This window comes from Oryctolagus cuniculus, chromosome 9 (assembly GCF_051225735.1).
Source record: "Oryctolagus cuniculus isolate XC-2025 breed Fujian yellow rabbit chromosome 9, ASM5122573v1, whole genome shotgun sequence".
NCBI classification, from domain to species: Eukaryota; Metazoa; Chordata; class Mammalia; order Lagomorpha; family Leporidae; genus Oryctolagus; species Oryctolagus cuniculus.
The window spans coordinates 128,574,518-128,591,248 of record NC_142875.1 but is presented as its reverse complement, the minus strand read 5'-3'; the positions used below and the strand labels follow the sequence as shown (position 1 = coordinate 128,591,248).

Genomic DNA, 16,731 nt, shown 5'->3' with positions numbered 1-16,731 from the left:
CAGGATGCAGGCATCCCGAGTGGCAGCTTAATCCATGCCACCACAATACCTGCTTCCACTTTTGTTTTGTTTTTTAGTTTCCCACCCATTTATTTTATTGATTTGCAAAGGAGAGATAAGACAGACACACATCCAACCCTCATCCACTGGCTCACTCCCCAAAATGCCCACAACAGCTGGGGTAGTTCAGACTGAATCCAGGAGCTGGGAACTCAATGTAGATGTCGCACGTGGTTGACAGGGACCCACCTGCGACCTCCCAGGGTGTGTGTTACCCAGAAACTTGAATTGGGAGTGAAACAAGGACCCAGGTGTCCCAGGCTGTATCTTCACCTCCACACTAAATTCCCACTCCTGAGGATTCTGCTTTAACTTCTAAGCACCCTTAATAAGCAGCCATTCATTCATGCATTTTAAGGGCTGGTTTTTATATTTCACCCATCTCTTTTAATTGTCACCAGCAGGAAGATTAGTCAAAAGTCCTAGAGCTCAGCACTGCCAAAATTAAGTCAAAAATCGCAATTTTAAAACAGGAAGCTAACTATGCTGTTCCCATGCTTTGACACTTCATTGCTTTTCCCAGGACAAACAGAACAAGGTTGGAGCTCCTGACCTCAGTGGTGACCCTGTCCCAGACAGAAGCAAAGCGTGAACCTGAATGAGTGGCAACTGCGAGAACAGACAACAGAGAGCAGGAAAACAGCCAATGCTGCAGCAAATGCAGCAGGCAAGGGAAGAGTCAAGTGTGCACAGGGTTCAACGTCCAAGTCAGAGGCTAAGACAGGAACGCAGGGCACTAGTGGCTCTCAGAGGGCTGTGTGAGCTTCTGGGGCCATGAGGAGCAGTGGAAGGACAGTGGGCACAGAGGTCCCAAACTGACCAGCCAATAGGGCAACATGGTGGCACCAGGGCTAAGACTGGGAAGCTGCCACTGTCTGGTTCACAAACCCGGACACCCACCAGGGGCGTGGGAGGCTGCAACTACATGCAGACCCCAAGTTAGCTCAGGTACCTGCCCAGAGGCCCCAGGCCTTGGCTCTCAGCTGACTGTGCTGAGGCTGTGGCTGGCCCACACATCCCTCAGGCTCACCTCCCACCTCCTCCCTGGGCTTCCCGCTGCTTCCTCTTCCAAAAGTACCCTGTCCTGCTTCCCTCCCTGGAAATCCCTAACCACTCTTCAAAGCCCTGCAAAAGCTGCCAGTCAGGCAGTGTCCTCTGATCCCTTGAACTTGCATTTGATCCAGCTCCGCCAAGTCCTTTCTGTTGTTATTGATTCTGATGATCACCACCGTCTAAGCCGTCACTCACCAGCTCTTCGTGCAACAGGCTCCATCCTGAAGGCTTCCTGTGTGGCTTCCCGACTAGACAGTGACACTCCCTCCCCTTCACGGAGGAGGAAACTGACGCTCCACGCTCTCAGTGTGGCCTAAATCACAGAGCTACAGTTTGCTCCGACACAGAAGTCCACAACTTTGCTTTCCAGTAAAATACTGGACACAAATTTCCTATTCTCTGTTGCTCTCAACAGCATATAAGTAACTTACAAATAAACACTATTTCTTTCTCATCTGCCAATAACGTATGTGAGTGAATCGATGAATGAATGATCATCATTCACTTCATTCGTGGTGACTGGGAACTAGAAGATCAACTGCAGCACAGATACAATGCATCCAAGTGTGTCCAAGCCAGTTTACAAAGATACATTGTTCATTTGGCCACAAGAAACACATGCACTGGATTGAAAAACCTGATTGGAGCCGGCGCCGCGGCTCACTAGGCTAATCCTCCGCCTAGCGGCGCTGGCACACCGGGTTCTAGTCCCAGTCGGGGCACCGGATTCTGTCCCGGTTGCCCCTCTTCCAGGCCAGCTCTCTGCTGTGACCCGGGAGTGCAGTGGAGGATGGCCCAAGTGCTTGGGCCCTGTACCCCATGGGAGACCAGGAGAAGCACCTGGCTCCTGCCATCAGATCAGCACAGTGCACTGGCCGCAGCGCGCCAGCCGCGGCGGCCATTGGAGGGTGAACCAACGGCAAAAAGGAAGACCTTTCTCTCTGTCTCTCTCTCTCACTGTCCACTCTGCCTGTCAAAAAAAAAGAAAAAGAAAAAAGAAAAACCTGATTGGAAATACTGACCATGATTAAGGCATAAGGCCTGAGAATTATCTTAAGAAAGGGTTTTAGGAGCGAGCATTGCGGTGTAGCATGTTAAACCATCACCTGCAACCCCAGTACCCCATATGGGTACCAGTTCAAGTCTCAGCTGCTCCACTTTCAATCTAGCTCCTTGCTACAGTGGAAGATGACCCAAGTGCTTGGATCCCTGCCACCCATATGGGAGAACTGATGAAGCAGCTGCTACTGCTTCTTTTTTTTTTTTTTTAAGATTTATTTACTCATTTATTTGAAAGGCAGAGTTACAGAGAGGCAAAGGCCATCCGCTGGTTTACTCCCCAGATGGCTTCAATGGCCAGATGAAGTTTCTTGCCCCTGGCTTCCTCCTGGCCCAGTCCTGGCTGCTGCAGCCACTTGGGGAGTAAACCAGCAAATGGAAGATCTCTCTTGCTCTCCTACTCTGTGTAACTCAGCCTTTCAAATGAATAAACAAATCTTCCTTTAAAAACAGGAAGTAGGGTTCTAGTTCTGAATTATTTTAAAATACTGCCAAAAAGGAGCTTCCTGCTGTTGGGGTCACTGGAAGCAGATTAGCAAGCCACAGCTAGTCCTCAAGTTCCAACATTACTTAAGGACCTCTGTCCACTTTTTAAAAAAATTCAAAAAAGTCAAAAGGTACTTATAATTGGTCTTAGAAAACAATGTAATTTCTTTTCTTTTCTTTTCCCTAATTGTTACTTTCTTTAAGCTTTGTTGTTGCTGCTGTTGTTTTGAGAAACAAACTTACAGAAACAGAGAGCTCCCATTCCATGGTTCACCCCCAAAATGTCCACAATGGCTAGATCTGGAGACAGACCAGGAGCTGGGAATCCAATTCAGGTCTCAGATGTGGGTGCCACAAACCCAATTACTTATGCCTGTGCCACTGCTTCCCACTGTCTGCATTAGCAGGAAGCTGGAGTTAGGAACCAAAGGCAGGTATTGAAACCAGGAACTCCATCTTAATGGCTAGGCCAAGTGTCTACCTCCTGATTTTTCTCCCTAACAACATTTCTGTGAGATTTCAAGCTTAAGGGTCTGGACACACCAGACGGAGCAGGAAGAAAGCCAGTGTGTGGTTTAGAAGAGGTTGTGTATCAGAGAGAACTCTGCAAGACAGCAGTATGTCCAGCTCAACAGAGGAAGTCATGCAGAAGACCAAATTCATCCTGTCTTCCTCTAGTAACCTCAGGCTGAGGTCAACTTCAGAAAGACTCAGAGAAACCATCTAGGGGCCAGCATAGCAGGTAAAGCTGCCACCTGCAGTGCCGGCACCCCATATGGGCATCGGTTCAGGTCCTGGCTGCTCCGCTTCGGATCCAGCTCTCTATGGCCTGGGAAAGCAGAAGATGGCCCGAGTCCTTGGGCCCCTGCACCCACGTGGAAAAGCCAGGAGAAGCTCCTGGATCCTGGCTTCAGAATGGCCCTGCTCCGGCCGTTACAGCCATCTGGAGAGTGAACTGGCGGATGAAAGACCTCTCTCTCTCTCTCTTGCTCTTTGCCTCTCTGCAACTCTGCCTTTCGAATAAATAAATAAATCTTTAAAAAACATAAAAAGAAAGAAAGAAAAACCATATAGCAAACAGGCAGCAGTGACCCTTATCAGGAAAGCTCATCTATGTTATATTATAAACCTCTTTGAATTTCAAAAATGCATGGCTCAGGGCTCCCCAGAAGCGACATTTGATTCCATATCAGTCTGCAGGATACAAGAGAATTTCTACTGCAGTCCCATGCCCAACTGTGCAAAACATTCTTAAGGAAATTGCTACTGTTACTGTGTTCACGTAAGTGTAAACAGGTTTCTTATTTTCCATTCTAAGTTTAAAGATGGAAACACAGCACTTAAATATTACATTTAGAGTAGTGTTTTTCTCCTTAAAATGATTGAAAAGAGCAAGCACATATAACAAAAAGAACAACTGAAAATAACCCCTAAGTTATCCACTGCACAAAGAACTCTTTTCTACTATTCCATTTACAATCTTGTAAAGCTGGCATAATCAACTCCAAAACCGAAAACTGCAAACAAAATACACACATAAGAGAAACAAATCACTTTTAAAAAGAAACTTCAAACAAACCTCAAAAACAGAACATTAAATGCAGCTAAGTTTTTAATGATGTCTGCTCAATTTCTCTATGCTTTACAGGGTCTTTATTTCTGGAAAATAGAGACGTTTATGTAAGTTCATACATTCCCAGCTCTGCTTTCTTCACATAGAGGCCTAGAGCTGGAAACTGCTCCCAGCCTTGCGGTGTCTGTAGGGGGAGGGGATGAACACCTGAGGGCAGGCTCCACCTCCAGCGAGCCACTGAAGTGCCCTGGGGGGGGGGGGGGTTGGAGCAGCAGTGGTGCTACAAATCCATCAGCCAGGGGATCCAGCCGTGTAGTCTGCTTCTACCCTTTCTCTGAGAAGACCTCAGGGAGGTGAAACCTAGGCTCTGCTCAAGCAGCTCCAATGGCAAGACCCAACAGCCCATTAGAACAACCCAAAGATGATACAGCTACCTAAGAGAACAAGTATTTCTCAGATCTGAATGCTTATTTTTACAGAGCCGCATGACCAATTATTTCCCCCCTAACAACTACAAAAGGGTTCCAAGATCTCTGCACCTGTCCCCCTTCCTAAACACCACTTTCCCCGGTCTCCATTATGACTGAGTTCTTTTCAGCATGCAGGACTGGAGGAGACCTGGCCTGAGGACACTCTTCCCTGCCAGTCTCACCCTCCCCTGCCAGTCTCTGACCCTTCCCTCACAGCACTTCTCACCACGGAGCTGCGTGTGTGTGTGTGTGTTCACTGCTTCTCTTCCAGGTCTGAAACATAAGCTCTGCATAGACAGGTTCATGGTGCACCTTGCTCACCTGCGTCTTCAGCAAATGGCATGGTGCCCAACACTGTAGCCACTGGATACCAATGTCTGAGTGAATAAGTGGGACTAAACAAGAAGTAACAGGCAATCTGAGGCAAAAAGAAAAATTCAGACTGGTACAGGATGCGAATAATTGACAATTCAGACTAGAAGACATTGGAATAGCTGTAAATAACAAAATATATAATCACGTGTGCATGTCCATGTATGCATGTGTGTCTGCGTATGTGCATGTGTGTGCACACATGAAAACAAAGACTGAGTCTGCAGACCTGCTTCAATGCAATCATACAGCTTCAAAATGCATCCAGTTTGGGGGCCAGTGCTGTGGCACAGTGGGATAAACTGCTGCCTGGGACATCAGCATTCCATATGAGTGCTGGTTCTAGTCTGGGCTGCTCGACTTTCCCTCCAGCTTCCTGCTAATGCACCCAATAAAGAAGCTGAAGATGGTCTAAGTACTTGAGCCTCTGCCACCCATGCAGGAAACCCAGAAGAAGCTCCTGGTTTTGGCCTGGCCCAGCCCTGGTGGTTGTGGCCATTTGGAAAGTAATCAGTGGATGGAAGATCTCTCTCTCTCTCACTGTGTATGTGTGTGTGTCTGTTTCTTCCTCTCAGTCACTCTGCCTTTCAAACAAATAAGTCTTTTTTAAAAAGCAAAAGAGAAAAAAAAAAAAACTATGAACTGGATTTGTTGTCCCATTTGAAAAAATTTCAAATCATAGTTTTCTCCTCAGAACACCTGGCTCAAATCCATTTCCATCTGGACTCACTTCAAGTTTCTAAAGTCCCCTGTGACCTGGATGGATTTCCAGGCTTCTGGGTTTGCCCTGGCCCAGACCTGGCTGTTGTGGGCATTTGAGAAATGAACCAACAGATGGAAAAACTCTCTCTCTCTCTCTCTCTCTGTGTGTGTGTGTGTGTGTGTGTAAGAGTATGTGTCTATTTCACTCCAGCTTCCAAATAACTAAAAATAGATAAATAAATCACACCAAAAAATGGTAGATTATCCTGATGAGAACTGAGTGATGAGAGAGAAAATAGGAAGAAAAACACAGAAAACAGTGGAGAACAGATCTCCAAAGACCAGGTGAAATCAGTACAAGCAAGCAGGATTATTCTGCACTACTGGAAAAGCAGAATGGATATAAAAATCAAAGGGTATGGGCTGACATTGTGGTACAATAGGTTAAGCCATCACCTGTGCCACCAACATCCCATATGAGCACCGAGTTGAGTCCTGGTTGCTCCACTTCTGATCCTGCTCCCTGCATGTGCACTTGGGAAAGCAGTGCAAGATGGCCCAAGTGCTTGGCCCAGTGGCACCCATACAGAAGACCACGATGCAGTTCGACGTTTCTGCCTTAGGCCTGGCCCTGTCCCAGCTGTTGCAGCCATTTCGAGAGTGAACCAACATAACAGAAGAATGATCAATATTTCTCTGTAACTCTGCCTTTCTAATAAATAAATCATAAAAAGAAAATCAAAGGGCAGGCAGCTAAATAAGCAACATCAGTAGCATCTCAGAAATTTAAAGCCAGTAAAAATCAGAGATCATTCCAACACCTTAATTTTGTGGAAAATGTGATAAATCCCAGGAGGATAAGGTGTCAGTTGCTCCTTTTATAACCCCTCCACTGCAACAGCAAGAACCCCTCTGCAAACGACCCCCGGCTCCGTTCCCTCTCCTGCCCAGCTCGAGCACGCACGCTCAATCGGAAATGCTGGACAGGATCCTCATCGATGAACTCAAATCTCGATCAGAGGACAAAGATGGGATAAGATAATAAGGTCCAAGTGCCTGAGTCATCCTGGCCTTTCCCCAAGGCCGGGCACCGACAGGATGTGGTCACACTGCAGGACCCGCTCCTGCTGGCCCTGGGAGGCAGCCAAGCGCTGTGCTGACAAATGGACCTCCACGGCCAGCCAGCAAGACAAGGAGCAGAGGCACTGCCCGTTCCCCCTCAAAGCTCTCCATCTTTGCCCTGGTATCATCACACAGGCCTGCCACAGGGCAGCCGCATTCACCCCCACACCCCACACTTTTTGCCCCTCATTTACCACCAGGCTATCCTCGGCCCAACCCGGGCCACCTTTCCCAACCCCTACTCGCAGGGTCACCCCCGCTCCCCAATGCTCCATAGTTCTCTTATCAGTCTCATTTTTTTCCCACACTTGAAATATCAGTGGTAAGCAGCTGGCACTGTGGGAAAGCAGGTTAAGTAGCCTCTTAGGATGGACACAAACCATATCAGAGGGCCAGTTCATGTCCTGGCTACTCAGCTCCTGACCCAGTTTCCTGTTAATGTGCACCCTGGGGACAGCAGATGATGGCTTCAGTGCTTGGAACCCTCCCACTCACACAGGAGACCCAGATGGAGTTCTGGGCTCCTCACTTTGGCCTGATCCAGCCCAGGATGTTGAGGGCATCTGGGAAGGGCATCTCTCCTTCTGTCTGTCTCTCTCTGTGTGTGTCACTCTGCCTTTTAAGTACATGAAAATAACAAACATTTTTAAAAATCATCAGTATCTTGGGGCCTCTATTTGGTGCAGAAGTTAAGCCACTGCATGAGACACCCATATTACCTACCAGAGCATCTGGTTGGAGTCCCAAGTTACTATGACTCCAATCAAGCTTCCTACTAACGCACATCCCGGGAGGCAACAGGTGATGGCTCCAATACCTGGGCTGTGCCATCCAGGTGGGAGGCACAGACTGAGTTATAGACTTCTGGCTTTTGCCTGGCCCAGCCCTGGTTATTGAAGGCATTTGGAAAATAATCAAGCAGATTGAAGTCCTTTCTCTCTCGCTCTCGCTCTCACTCTCTCTCTCCTCCTTTCAAATAAAATGAAGTTAATTTTTTTAAATCAGTCTCTTCAAAATTCAGCTCTCTCCAAGAAATAGTGCGGTGTAAAAAGCCAGACCAGAGCCGGTGCCGCGGCTCACTAGGCTAATCCTCCGCCTTGCGGCGCCGGCACACCAGGTTCTAGTCCCAGTCGGGGCGCCGGATTCTGTCCTGGTTGCCCCTCTTCCAGGCCAGCTCTCTGCTGTGGCCAGGGAGTGCAGAGGAGGATGGCCCGAGTCCTTGGGCCCTGCATCCCATGGGAGACCAGGAGAAGCACCTGGCTCCTGCCATCGGATCAGCCTGGTGCGCCAGCCGCAGCACACCGGCTGCGGCGGCCATTGGAGGGTGAACCAACAGCAAAGGAAGACCTTTCTCTCTCTCTCTCTCTCTCTGTCCACTCTGCCTGTCAAAAAATTAAAAAAAAAAAAAGAAAAAAAAGCCAGACCAGGAGCAGCCCTGGGCCTGGTGCTTAAGATGCCTGGAGTGCGTGGGTTCACCAACCAGCTCTGGCTTCCTGTGAATGCAGACCGCGGGAGGCAGTGATGATGACTCCAGACACTCACATGGGAGACTTGGATTTAGTGCCTGGCGCACAGCTTTGGACCCTGACGCACCCTGGCTTAGGATCATGCAGGTATCTGGGGAGTGAGCCCGTGGATAGAGTTCTGCCTCTATCTCTGTGCCTCTCAAACAAATAAAGACAACAAAATAAAATAAAAGGACATACTATCAAAAAAACACCAGGTACAGAGTGATGTATGTGGTTAGAACCTGTTTTGAGAAAAACAAAAGCGCAGGAACAGTATGTGCAAAGGTAATTAGAACAAGTATAAAAAAATGCTCACCAACGTGTTAACCACAGAGACAGGACTGGGAGGAGAGAAGTGGGAAACAATTCATTTGTGTGTGATTTTCTCTACCTTGGAGAGTTGCAAGAAATTGTCATAAGTACCCAATTGCAATGCTTAACACTCTTGTGACCAAAAACAGAAAAAGGCCAATTGAAATGAAAAGTGCCGATGCACCCCCAAGAATCACTCAGAGACTGGCAAATGCTGTTGGCCCCAATCAGGCAACCCTGAGGGTCAGCAGGGACTGGTTTCCCACAGAGGCTGCCCTCTGCACCCTCACTGGGCCTAGCCAGCTTCTTAGTCCTCTGCTTATTAGTTTACATTTCTCCTAATTCAGAATGCAATCAAATTAACTGGTGAAAACATTGTGAAACCATTCATATATCCCATATGCTAGAAATTAGCTTCAAATAAGATGACAAATGCACAATTTATGCATTTGTTTTATTACACTGAGACTTCAGCATTTGGATTTGTCATGTAATTTATGCCCCTTCCAAAGAAAACACGAATTAAAAGTACTCAAGGGGTGGGCATTTGGCCCAGCAGTCAAGGTATCCGTTAGGAGTCCTGCATCCCCAGAGGACCTGGGCTCCGTATTCGGTTCCCACTCCTAACTCCAGCTTCCTGCTAAGGTGCATGCCATGAGGCAGCGCTGATGGCTGAGTCACTGAGTCCCTGCCACCTACCTGGAAGACTTCAGTCTCAGCCCAGCTCTCACCGCTGCAGGCATCTGAGAACTGAGCCAGTCGGTGGGAGCTCTCTCCATCGCCCTTGCACGCTGTCTCTGCCTGCCCCTACCTCTCAAATAAAATTTCCTAAAAGTGCTCATACACCTTCGGCATGACCTTGACCCTCTAAAACTGCTCTTCCCCATGGTAGCTGCCTTTGCAAACAGAACCACCTCCTTTCCATCCTGAGAAGACTTGAGCTTGGCTCAGTCGCCCACGTTGCACCTCCAGGCACATCCAATACAGTGCTGTGCCAACCTCATACATGGCCACAGACTGTCCCCTCCTCACCATCCCTACGGCCACTGCCTGCCCCCCCCCCCCCACAGCTCTAATTCACCCCTGTGGCCACCACCAGCATCTTCTAAACTCCACAGTGGCCTTGGCAGAGAGTTTTCATCCCCTGGAGGAATACGGCGCAGAGAACAGACGTGGGCTTCTCCCTGAACCACGTCTACCACTTGGTTTTGCAGCCTTAAGAAGGACTCTTAAGCTCTCTAAGTCCCAGTGTAAGCAGTGTCTGCCTCGCACAGAGACAGGGCATGCAAACCACCCAGTCCTCTACCAGCCTTGTACACAGTACAACAACTTTTCCTTTTTTTATTTTCTTATCAGCAAAAATTGTGAGAAAGTCCTCTGACTAACTTCAAGGATCAAGTGAGATAAGATGAAAGACAGCTAACACAGACACTGTTCAATTCCTTTCCCAGGACAAGGTGTGGCTGCTGCCCTCTCCCAGTGGCTCACCTGCCCTGCCCCCTGGACTTGTCATTCACTGTGGTGAGCTGCTGAACAGTAAGACTCTGACCGACTCCCTCACGCCCCCCCCGCCCCCCAAGCCTCAGTCCCAGGTACAAGGCTGGGTTAAAGTCCTGTGGCTGGCATTGTGACACACGGGGTTTGGTTGCTGCCTGCAACACTGGCATCCCATATAAGCACTACAGCTTTGAGTCTCAACTGCTCCACTTCCAATCCCGCTTCCTTCTAATGCTCCTGGGAAAGCAGTGGAACATGGCCCAAATGATTGACCCCTGCCATCCACTTGGGAGACCCAGATGCAGTTCCAGGCTCCTGGCTTCAGACTGGCCCAGATCTGGCCACTGAAGTCATTTGGAAAATGAATCAGTGGATGGAAGATTTTTCTCTGTCTGTCTCTCTCTCTGACTCTCCCTCTCTCTCTGCCTTTCAAATAAATAAAAAAAAAACTTTTTTAAAAATAGGAATGTCCTTTACCACTTGTTTCAACACAGAAGCAATTATGTTTTCAAATTGGGGATGCACCAAATATAAGTGCATTGAAAACAATGATGGGGAAGAGTATCTTCGAGGAAGAAACTCTAATTGTCAAACTTATCTGCTCTTGGTGTCCATGTAACACACAGTGAATGTGATGAAAGATCATACAACCTTGCAAAACGGTATCTGAGAGAGAAGCAACTTACCACTGATGACAGCTTGAGTTTAAGTTAAAAGGAGGGATGGTTCAAGACTAGCAACTGGCTCAAAAACAGAACAGACAGAATTGAAAATAACTGAGTTTGCTAGCTGAGGTTGTTTGTAAAGTTTCCAAAGTATATGATGACACATTTTGAATTTTTAAGCTAATTTAACGTTAATGTGATAATGTAAGCATTTCTCCTTGAAAAGCAATATGAAAGATGTTAAATGATAGTCTAAGTGAATTGATAAAGTGTTCGTTTCCTCTTCGTGTTTATTCATAGAGTGGAAATGTAACCTGCAGGTTTTTCCTTGTATGATTTCCTGACTTAGAATTCACAGATGAGAAAGGAGCTAACAACCTTCCTAAGCACACGAGAGAGAAAACTAATCCTGTGTACAGGTGAACCCAGTGTCTACCCATCATCCCGAGAAAGCACAAAGCTGTCCACTCTGGGTCAGTGCTGAGGACGCGAGCTCAGGTCCTGGGACTGCTGGGCGCTCACTGCGCACTCCCCCGAAGCTCTCAGCCCAGCTTCCCTACAGCGCCATCAGCAATGCTGAGTCACCTGTTTCCCAGGGGCTCTTTTAAACTCTACTACATATTACATCGCAACTTTCACTTTGCAACCATTTATCAAGCCAAAAAAATAAATAAGTAAACAAACATGACATGGAGAGATTTTTAAGTACGGATAATTTTAGTTTTCAAGCTATTCCCGAAAGCTTCTTTAGGACTCTTCTCAGATGCTATTCTGGCCTGAGTGACAGACACTCAGAGCTGAGTCACACACATCCCAGACACAGCACCAGCCAGGCCTGGACACTACGGGGCACAGGAGCCCCCGGGCCGCTGAAGAGCAGGTACCGTGTGTGAAACTACAAAGCTGCTCAAGCCCTCCAGGGACACGCTGCTTGCAGGACGCCGCGTGGCAAAGGCCACGGCCCTTTCCTTCCTTCAGGTCCTAGTGCTTTGCTTGCAAGTCTGCTCCTCGGCGTGCAGAACGGCAGAGTCCGCGTCATCAGGCTCAAGGCAAAGCCCTCAACAGTAGCAGGCAGGACAAAACGCAACTGCGCTGGCGTTAGAAGTCACAAGAAAATGAATGAATCCCTCCCCCTGATTCGGCACATCTTCAGGCACATGACTCAGCTGTGTTACTGTCACAGCAGGACCCAGCCAGGAAGGAAGGCGGCAACACCCTTAGCTGTTCACTCTGGGAGACGGAGCCACCTGGTAAGCCTGAGCCAGGCTGCCACACACGAACCAGCAATGCCCACCGCGGATTCGGGGCAGTGGTCCTCTGTTCACATTCCCACAAACTGGCCTGCTGGTTTTCCAGTGAATCATATTTGCTGAAAGAGCCTAGAATAAGTCAAAGCTTTTGTTTATGCCTGATTTTACAGGTACCGTATTACATCATTTACTACATAAACCTGATCATGAAGAAATCAGGCCACTCACAAAATACGTTTTGCAAAAATGGCTTCTTTAGGCTATCATCATTTGAAAGCCTCAGTTTGCACCAATATGGTAGACTTACTTTTCCAACAGAAAACACTACTTGAGTCTGCTTTAGCTCATTTAAGTGATAATCCAACTGAAGTATAAATCGCATCAACAGCATGAAAGCCATAAGTCCTGCTATCAAATAATCAAGTACAGTGGTTTTATTCTAAAATATATTTTCATAAAACTGTATTTAGCCAGTTTATTAAAAACTTAAATATGTTTACTTATGCTAAATGCAGCTCAAAATGCACATATAAATAAGTGCCATTTGGCAAGAATAATCCTAAATAGTTATTATTAGCATCCTACCACATAGAAAAAAATCTACTTAAAATTTGTATTTAAAAATTACATATTTTTATAGAAAAATTATGGGGGCCAGTGCTGTGACACAGCGTGTTAAGGCCCTGGACTGCAACACCAGCATCCCATATGGCCGCCAGTTCGAGTCCCAGCTGCTCCACTTCCAATCCAGCTCCCTGCTAATGTGCCTGGGAAAGCAGCAGGGGATGGCCCAAATCCTTGGGCCCCTACACCCATATGAGAAATCCAGAGGAAGCTCCTGGCTCCTGGCTTTGGATCAGCTCAATTCCGGCCATTGCAGTTATTGGGAAAGTGAACCAGTGGATAGAAGATCTATCTCTCTGTCTCTCCCTCTCTCTGTCTGTAACTTTATCTCTCAAATAAATTTAAAAAAAATTTTTTTAAGAAGGGGGAGGAGGATAAAGCCACCACCTGCAGTGCTGGTATCCCATATGAGTGCCAGTTCAACTGCCGGCCGCTTCATTTCTGATCCAGCTCTCTGCTATGGTCTGGGAAAGCACTAGAAGACGGCCCAAGTGCTTGGGCCCCTGCACCCATGTGGGAGACCCAGAAGAAGCTCTTGGCTCCCGGCTTCAAACTGGTGTAGCTCCAGCCATTACAACCATTTGGGGAGTAAACCATCAGATGGAAGGTCTCTCTCTCTCTCTCTGCCTCTCTCTCTCTCTGCCTCTCTGTAACTCTCTGCCTTTCAAATAAATAAATATTTTTTAAAAAAAGAAAAATTATGATATTTTCATTACTCTGCATTAAGAAACCACTGATATTATTCCTACAAAACATTTTTCCTCATTTTTCTCAGTACTGATAATGAAACTAATAGTTTTTGAAGACTAGCTAATTTATTTATTTGAAAGACAAAGTAAGAGAGGGAAAGGGAGAAAGAGATCTTCTACCCACTGTTTCACTGCCCAAATGCCCACAACATCTGGGACTGGGTAAGACTGAAATCAGGAGCCAGGAACTCCATCCCGGTCTCCCACATGGGTGGCAGGGACTCAAGTACCAGTGCCATCATCTGCTGCCTCCAAAGTGCATGAGCAGAGGCTGAATCAGAAGCAGAGCAGCTGACTCAGACAGGAGCTCTGGTGTCAGGGATGCCAGCACTGCACATGGCAGCCCTAACCAGTGCACCACAAGGCCTCCCCCTTTACTAGTCACTTTCTACACTTCCAGTTTTCTTAGGAAAATGTCAGAGGCAGGTACTGTGGTTAAGCTGCTGCTTGGGACACTCCCATCCCACATCTAAGTGCCTGGGATCAAGTTCTACCATCACTTCCTGTCTCCTGTGTGAAATACTCAGATTGAGTTTCCAACTCCTAGCTTCAGCCTGGCCCAGCTCTGGCTGTTGTGAGCACTTGGAAAGGAGCCAGCTGACAGAAGAGCTCTCGCTCTCTCTCGCTCTCTCTCGCTCACTCTCTCTATGCCTTTGCAATAAGTCGAAGAAGGAAAGATGGGAGGGAGGGAGGGAGGGACGGAGGAAGGTTACAAGAGGCTGGGGTGGTTGGGTGGAGGAGGGGTGGGGAGGTATTAGTCCAAGGATTCATAATGTCACTCTCACAGCAGGAATAAGTTGAAGAGATCCATGGCACAGCAAGACAACTACAGTTAATGAAGCTACACTGTATTCTCAAAAGATGCATACAGTGGGTAAGTGTTCTCACTGTGTAAATAACTAGGAAGTAACATATTTGCAACAATCAGATAGATTTAACCATTCCATGGTGTGTATATGCTTCAAATCATCATGTCATCAGTGACAAACACAAACCATTTTGTGTGTCTATTTGAAGTAAATAAATAATAGGTTTCTCGTCTCAAGAGCCTGTGGTCTTCTAAACGCCACAGCCAACTGCAGCAAGGTTCACCACGCAGGGGAAGTGCAAGGACAGACTCCCTAGCTGAAGTCAAGCAGGAAGGCCAGGCAAAGTTTCGTTCCATTTCAGCACATGAAACCCCTCCTGCACCAAGAAGGTGATGCCCTCACACCGACTGCTCTGCACTCCGCTAATCAGCGCGGAGAGGTGAAGACAGCAGCAACACAGCTCCAAGAATTACAGTCCTCATCCTGTCGCCTTCCTCCAAGAGGCTCCCGCCACGGCACGGACACATGTCAGACCAAGACCTAATCCAATTTGGAAAATATAAACAAATCCAGCCGCTGCTGAGAACAGACGTGCGCACGGTTTAAAAAACAAAACAAAGCACAGACTAGACACTGACAGCCTGATACATAAAAATTAATTTCCACTTGGGTTTTTAAGCACATGTACTACATCAATTTCTTGGTATTTAGGCATCAGAAGAAAATAAGGCATCTCCGAAAGTATAAATGCTTACTGTATTATGTACTCATTTAGAAGGCTGGGTGTCGGATAGGTTATAAATCATGTTTTTTAACTGTAACAACACACGACACCTCCCCCCACCAAAAAAAAAACACAAACTTACCTTGTAAGAAAAGATTTTGAGAACACTGTATGTCAAACAAGAATTAGCTTTTAAAACGCCAACAGGCGCCTAAAACACAGACTTGTGTATATTCATTTGCATTCCTGGCCAGTTCCCTGCCACCCCCAGCGCCTCAGCGACCAGGGGAAGCAGACGGCGCTCCTCAAACAGCAGGGAGGACACACGACGTGCGGTGTTCTGGCTTCCTGGCCACCGTCATCCCCACACCGTGTGCCTCCTCGGACACGCAGGGCCACCCGGCCCCCGACAGGCGAGGCGCCCCGGGAGCACTCGCAGGGGAGTTCCCCGTTCCCGGGCCTCAGGGGCAAACCCACTGGCGGCTGCGTCGGGCAGCAAAATCGCTTTAACGTCTCCTTAAGCCCAACGACCTGAAGGGCCACAGGGCCCAGCCCAGCCCCCGGCGACCCGAACTGCTCAAGACTTCTCCGCACCACAGTTCCCTCTCCCACCCGGCGCACCTGGCGCAGATCCGGAACCGCGCGTCCTGGGGCGCAAACCCGGGACGGTCACGGTCACCGGCACGGAGCCGACACCGAACGGAGAGAGAAGTTGGGTGCGCGCGTTCCAACGCCGCTGAACGCCGCCCTCGGGGACCCCTCCGACCTCTCCGCCCCTCGGGCACTGCCCCACCACGTTCCAGCCCGCGACTCGGTTCGTGGGTGATCTTCCTCTCGGGAGAAAAACAAAGGGCGCCCCAGCCTCTCCCACCCACCCAGGGGCCCAGTCGCAGCCCCGGCCGCGCGCCCTCACCTCTCGCAGCTGCTCCAGCTCCTGCTTGAGGCCGTCGTAGGAGGCCTCCAGGTCGTCGTACTGCTGCTTCAGGGCCAGCTTCTCCTCCAGCACCGCCAGCCCGTACTCGGCCGCCTGGATCTTCTCGTGCGTCGTCTCCGTGAGCTCCCTGGTCAGCCGCTCGATCTCGGCCTGGTACTGGTCCGCCGTCTGCAGCGCCTCGGCCGCGGCCATAGCCCCGGCGCGCGAGGCGGAGGAGGCGCACGGGCGGCGGCGGAGCGAGCCGGCCAAGGCCGGCGGGGACGCCAGGCAGAGTGCGGCGCCGGCTCGCAGCCGCGCGTCCGGGGAGCCGAGGCCGCGCGCGCGCGGATGCTGGGTCGCGGCGGGCGCTCACGACCGCGTCCGGGGCGCCGGCCCCCGGGAGCGCTCAGGGGCCGCGCCGCATGGCCCGGGCGGGGCGCCGGGGGGCTCCGGGCTCCGCGTCCTCAGGGGCGCGCGGCCGCCATGTCTCCCGGCCGCGCCACTGCAGTAGCACCCGGCCGCGGCGCGCGCTCCTCGCTGCACCTGCTCACTCCGGCTCCGCTGCAGCCCGCGCCCAGTGATGCAGGCGCTCCCGGCGCCCTCCGGTCCCGCCCGGCCGCGGCCGCCGCTGCCGCCGCCGCCGGAGGGGGCGGGGAGCGTGGAGTCGGCGCGCGGGGAGGGGCGGGACCGGCCGGGCGCTCCCGAGGCGCCTCCCGCCGGCGCGCGGGGCCGCCGCCAGCTGCTCCGCCGGGAAGGCGCACGGGGTCGGGGCGGGGGCGGCGG

General features: G+C 49.6%; 1 protein-coding gene across 12 annotated transcripts in view; it reads right to left on the bottom strand.

The window, feature by feature from the left end:
* The window catches only part of BICD1 (BICD cargo adaptor 1), a 215,956-nt gene extending 199,432 nt beyond the window's left edge, over positions 1–16,524 (bottom strand). For all 12 annotated transcript variants that reach the window (XR_016213039.1, XR_016213040.1, XR_016213041.1 and 9 more), the window contains exon 1: positions 15,949–16,524. Coding sequence is in view for 8 of the 12 variants with exons in the window: in XM_089303972.1 (XP_089160098.1) it covers positions 15,949–16,161 (213 nt within the window). In the remaining 4 variants the exon portion in view is untranslated. The remainder of the gene's footprint in view (positions 1–15,948) is intronic.
* Positions 16,525–16,731: the final 207 nt, after the last annotated feature.